The following is a 6,000-nucleotide window of genomic DNA, read 5'->3' on the forward strand; positions in this document are numbered from 1 at the left end:
TGAACGGATGGATGAATCGAAGGATGAATGATGACATTATGAAAGGATGAACGGATGGATGACTAGATAGAAGGATGAACAGATGGATGAACGGATGGATGAACAGATAAATGAACAGATAAATAAACAGAGCTCCAGCATCATTCATCTCAGTCAAGCCCAACAATGCAGGTACTTTTACAGCCTCATTACACTCGTGAAGACTCACCACTGTGACGGGGGGAGTTCAGGGGCGAACCCACACACACACACACACACACACACACACACACACACACACACACACACACACACACACACACACACACACACACACACACACACACACACACACACACACACACACACACACACACACACACACACACAGAATGGGACGACGGCCATTTTTCACGACTGTGTTCACAGGCCCAGATAAGGCTCTTTACCTGGACCGGTCTTAATGGCTCCGGGACCAAACCCTTGGCCTTGACCCTGAACCCGGCGGCGCCGAGAGCAGCCGTCGACTCTTCACCTGGAGGAGCTGCTCGCTGAGCAAACACCACGAGTCACTAAAAGGTTCTAATCCGACCCAGAGCAGCAGATAAGAATCTTCACTGAACACACAGTCAGACTCACGGGCGGAAAAACTGCCTCAGGAGACGAAGAGTCTCGAGAGAACGATTCAAGCAACACTAGACCACTGACAATGTTGCACTTTAATCCAAACAAGTTTAAGTCAAAAACTCAATTACAAGAACCAAAATGTGTTTTTAGTAAAGTACAACAGGAAGTATGAGTCTGATCATCCATGATCTCTGTTCCTTATCTTATCTTATCTTAATAAATCAACACTAATCCACTTGGATTTGGGGCCAAACGTCTGACGGATGTATTTATTTAGGTCATCGAAGCAACTTTTTTTCAATTTAAACTATATTTTTCAGTAAAGTTATTTTACCAAAGCAATTTTTTTTATTTAAATTTTATTTTTTTTGATTGAAGCCATTTTTAAAACAAATAATGTACAGATTTATCTCCATAAAAAACCTCAAACAACGTTAATATCAAGAGACTTAAATAAAGTTGACAAAGATGATCAACTGTTTGTCAAAACAGACAAAAATAAGATAATATCAGACAAAATATTTTGCGAGGAACAGAAGATTTTATTTATTTTTAATATTCCAAAATAAACTTGTATTTATTTAAAACATACTTCCTGTAATACAATAAATATTTTTTAATTCTTTACTCTGTTCTAAGCTTTTTGTTTGTGTATTTTTTTAAAATTATGATTATTATTGTTATTGATCTCGATCATTATTTTCTTCCATTATAGCAAGAAATTTAGATGTTTTTCGATGCAAATTATCGAAAGTTTGTCAAACAGACACAGCCAGAGGATCTCGAGGCACAAATGATTTTTTTATCTTCCAAAATAAAACTTTATTCTTTCAAAAAGTCAAGGTCAAGAAGAAATTCTGAATCATCAAAGATAATCAGGAACAGGAAGTCAGTTTTAAGACAGAACAGAAATTTTGTGGAGAAAATCTTCGAAGATAAATTTCATTTTACGGACTAAAGTCGGTGAAAACCATCTTTAAATGGATAACATTTAAGCGACAGATTAACGACGGTTTCACATTCGCTAACGGATCATCGCGGCTAAACAAACAAACAGAGCGACGACAGGACGTGACCAATAAACAGTGTTATTCAAATTTTGAGTTTATGATTTGAGGGTTTTTTTCCTACTAGAAAAAAAGTCAATAACAGCAAAAATGTTGTCAGGTTTTGTCTAATTTTTGCAAGTTGACACAGATGATAACATTTTTATTACAAACAGACAAAATGTACTTCCTTGAGTTGATCAACAAAGATTTTTGTAGAGAAAATTCTTCAAGATAAATTCGACTTTTGGTCTTGAAAGTAAATCATTCTTTTTGAGTTTGTTTGACTTCCTGAAGCAACTATGGGTTCGAATCCCAGACAAATACCTTAAAAGAAAATGTGTTAGTGTTTGGAAAAGTTGTCGTTCGTGATTAAAAAAATGTTTCTAAATAAAATTTTGAATCACCAAAGACAACAGGAAGTCACTTTTAAGAAGGAATAACTGACTTGTTTGAGTTCCTAAAGCAACTATGGGTTCAAATCCCGGACCAACAACTTTTTTTAAAAATGTGTTAACGTTGAGAATAGTCATCATTGCTGATTAAAAAAATGTTTGCAAAATATGTGGCTGAAGGTTAAGGAATGAAATTCTGAATCACCAAAGACAACAAGAAGTCACTTTTAAGAAGGAATAACAGACTTGTTTGACTTCATAACTATGGGTTCAAATCCCGGACCAACAACTTTGAATGTGTTAATGTTTGGAAAAGTCGTCGTTCCTGATTAAAAAATGTTTCTAAATGAAATTCTGAATCACCAAAGACAACAAGAAGTCACTTTTAAAAAGGAATTACAGACTTGATTCAGTTCATAACTATGGGTTCAAATCCCGGACCAACAACTTTTTTTTAAAACGTGTTAATGTTGTAAAAAGTCGTCATTCCTGATTAAAAAAATGTTTATAAAATATGTGGCTGAAGGTTAAGGAATGAAATTCTGAATCACCAAAGACAACAAGAAAATACTTTTCAGAAGGAAAAACAGACTTGTTTGGGTTTGTAACTATGGGTTCAAATCCCAGACCAACAACTTTAAATGTGTTAATGTTTGGAAAAGTCGTCATTCATGATTAAAAAAAATATTTCTAAAATATCTGGGTCAAGAAATGAAATTCTAAATCAGACAACAAGAAGTCACTTTTAGGAAGGAATAATGGACTTTGGTTCAAATCCCAGACCAACAACTTTTTTTTAAAAGCGTTTGGAAAAGTCGTTGTTTAAGCTTCTGCTCTAACGTCTTCTCCAGGAACGATGTCAACCACGAGGGTGTTAAAAATAAAACCTTTCTATTTTATTGGTCGGTTTACGACGAGTGTTGAATTCGCCGCCTCCTCGCGACATTCATCCAGGTTTCATTAACGGATCGCTGTCCCCGAGGTCCGGACCCTCGGAGCCTCCAGGTCCAGCAGAGGAAGTCTGAGCCGAGGATGGAACACGTGCTCTAATGGCTCCTGAGAAGCCAAATTGCGGGTTAGACGTGTTCGGCATGCGTCGCCAGATGACAGGGCGAATACGTCTGCGCACAGTTTATAGCTGCGGCTTTCAAGTCCAACATCTAACAATAGCTCCAGGCCCAGAATCAAAGACCCGCTCGCTCGCCAGTACCAACAGGCCGGCGTGACGAGAAGGAGAACTTTTTTGTCCAACACATACCAAGAGAGTGTGTGTTTTGGCCGCGACTCTTGCGAGTTACTCATTGATCCGGGAGTTTTGGGCGACGAGTCCAACAGTCGACCCAGCTACACGGGGACAGACGCGAGGGACCGAAACGAGCCGAACCTCCGACAGTTCTACCCCCCCCCGCCCACACACACACACACTCTTTTTATTCCCTGATGCTTGTCTAAACACCCGCATGTGTTGGTTAAGGAGTGTCTGACACAACATTCGTTATTGGACAAAGAATGTGTCAACACACACACACACACACACACACACACACACACACACACACACACACACACACACACACACACACACACACACACACACACACACACACACAAGATCACACTGCGAGCGAGGAACACACACGCTCAGCACTAGGAGGTGGCATGACCCGACATGCGTCTAATGGAAAAACCGTCGGACGCTCCGTCTCACAAAAGGTTCTGCAGAGAGAATGAAAAAAAAAAAAAAGGGTCGGCATTCCGTGGAGTTTGTGAACTTTCGGACGGAGGGAGGAAAGTGAGGTACGGAGGCCTGCGAGGGTCAGCAGCGGGCGAGGAAAACTCCCAAAGTTTCAGGCTTTCCAGGGTATCCCTCGATTCTTATCGAATAAAACGGAAACTAAAACTACAACGGGATCGTGTGCTGGAAGCGGGAAAACTCCTTTCCTAATGTGTGGTCCGTGGGCCACGTGTGGCCCTTTGACAACATGTTTGTGGCCCAACTTGACAATAGAATAATTATGAATACACTGTTCAACACAAGTGAGTATTTTAGAAGTTTATGATCTTCGTGTTATTACTTTTAAATTAATTAATGTTTTTTTTTTATTTACTTTCAGAGCAATTTTCTTCCGCAACAATAATTTTAGATTTAATTTTTTTATAATATATTTTCTTTAAATTTTTGCATCAACTCATGATTTGTTTGTCTCTTTTTTAAAGTAAACTTTTTATCTGTATCGTCAATTCAATCATGTTTTCATAAAGTTAAAAATATTTCTTAAATATTTTCAGGTAAAAGAAAACATTTTTTATTAGCTATTATATTTTTTAAATAATAAAACTATTGCATCTTCTCATGTTTTAAATAGTTATTTTTATTATTATTGTCCATTAAAGCCTTTACCTACTAATAACCTTCCTTATCATTAATTTTTTAATATAGAATTTTATTTTTTTGAATACACTTCTTTCTAAAAAAGAAACATTTAATATGAATAAATATTTAAAATATTAATGCAAAAAGCGAAATAACGTATTTATTTCATAATTACTTGTGTTTTGAGTTGTTTCAACACAGAACTTCATTAAAAACATCATTAAACTTCTGAATTGTGTATGTTTGTTGTTTGTAACAATAAAAAAAAATCCTGTCAACAAAACTGATACCATGTCACGTCCAGGTTTACGCAAAAATACACTTTAATTTCTAAATAAAGCGAATATTTCACGTGTTTTTCCAGTTTTTTTGGGGAGGCTTGTTGACACGGCCTTTTTGATAGAAGCCAACAGAAGCGGTTGATTGACAGCCGCGTCACAAAAGTGATTGACAGCCGGTGAAGAAGCACAGAAACTTATGAATGAACGGCTGGAGGAGTTGAGCCGCCATGTGTGTCTTGCTCAAGGGCAAAAACTGTTACCTACACCGTGCACTGTTGACCTGTCCCCTGCCTCCCGCCCTGTGTAGCTGGGACGTGCATCGTCAGGTGGACTTTTGGAAGACCACGCCCACATTTTTATCACCACTTTAAAGTCCAAAACTAATGTCCTACCTTGAATGGAAGACTTCCTCATGGCTGCAGGTTCACTTGATTTTTTGGCTTTTAATTTGAAAATCTAGCGAGTCTTCATCCACCCGAGCGTCTCCTGGAAGATCCTGCAGGTTCTACTCCCTCGAGCCCTCCTGGAGAGTGTATGTCGGGGAAGGAGTGGAGTCTCACCTGCACTCCTGATCACGCCCACTCCAGCGGCGGGAGTGGTTTTTACTTTTTCTTTTTTTTTGTTTGTTCTTCCTGGAGCTGCGGAAAGACGAGTGAAACTCTGGGGATAAGATTGACAAACAAAGTGTGTGTTTCTGTGTTTGAAGTTTTTGTGACCCACATCTTTTCACGTACTCGCCAGACTTTGCCCTCTGGGAAAACTTTGGTGACCCGCCTCGTGTTTTTCAGACGCACACATCCTGTCAGAGAGAGATGGGGGGGGGAGTGGAGCCCCCTGGTGGCCACCTGGAGACAAGAAAACCACAACATGAGGGGTGTGTGTTGTGTTTGTAAACGTAACGTGTGTCTACTTCACACATGTGGTCGTGCTGACGGTTGGTTTCAGGCACGATAAAAGTCTGGTCCAGGGACCAATTGAAGACCAGTTCAGAGATTTTTTTATTTCTACGATCAAACATCGCTAACAATGCTAACAAGAGTTATGTACCTGTCCACAGGTGTGGCACCATTTTATGTGACTAATTCGCTTTTTGGCATTTTAATGCAATTCCATTTCGTTTTTGCGCCAAAGTTATTAATATGAAAAAACTAATTATAAAAGCGTACACATTTTTTAGCTGTATGACTTTTTCAATACCGAATTGTTACTGCGTCAAAATCAGACTTAAAAAAACATCAAATTTCTAGCTCTGTTGTTTTTTATCATCTATTCGGGTGTTAAAAAAAAAAAAATCCTTC

General features: G+C 38.6%; 1 protein-coding gene across 1 annotated transcript in view; it reads right to left on the reverse strand.

Annotated features, from left to right (window-relative positions):
• septin9a (septin 9a) overlaps window positions 1-5,246 on the reverse strand; it is a 65,356-nt gene extending 60,110 nt beyond the window's left edge. Inside the window, exon 1 of the mRNA XM_087808968.1 lies at window positions 5,095-5,246. Coding sequence (XP_087665094.1) covers window positions 5,095-5,116 — 22 coding nt within the window. The 5' untranslated portion in view covers window positions 5,117-5,246. The remainder of the gene's footprint in view (window positions 1-5,094) is intronic.
• Window positions 5,247-6,000: the final 754 nt, after the last annotated feature.

Source organism: Callionymus lyra, chromosome 15 (genome assembly GCF_982586985.1).
Source record: "Callionymus lyra chromosome 15, fCalLyr1.hap1.1, whole genome shotgun sequence".
In the NCBI taxonomy this organism is placed as follows: Eukaryota; Metazoa; Chordata; class Actinopteri; order Syngnathiformes; family Callionymidae; genus Callionymus; species Callionymus lyra.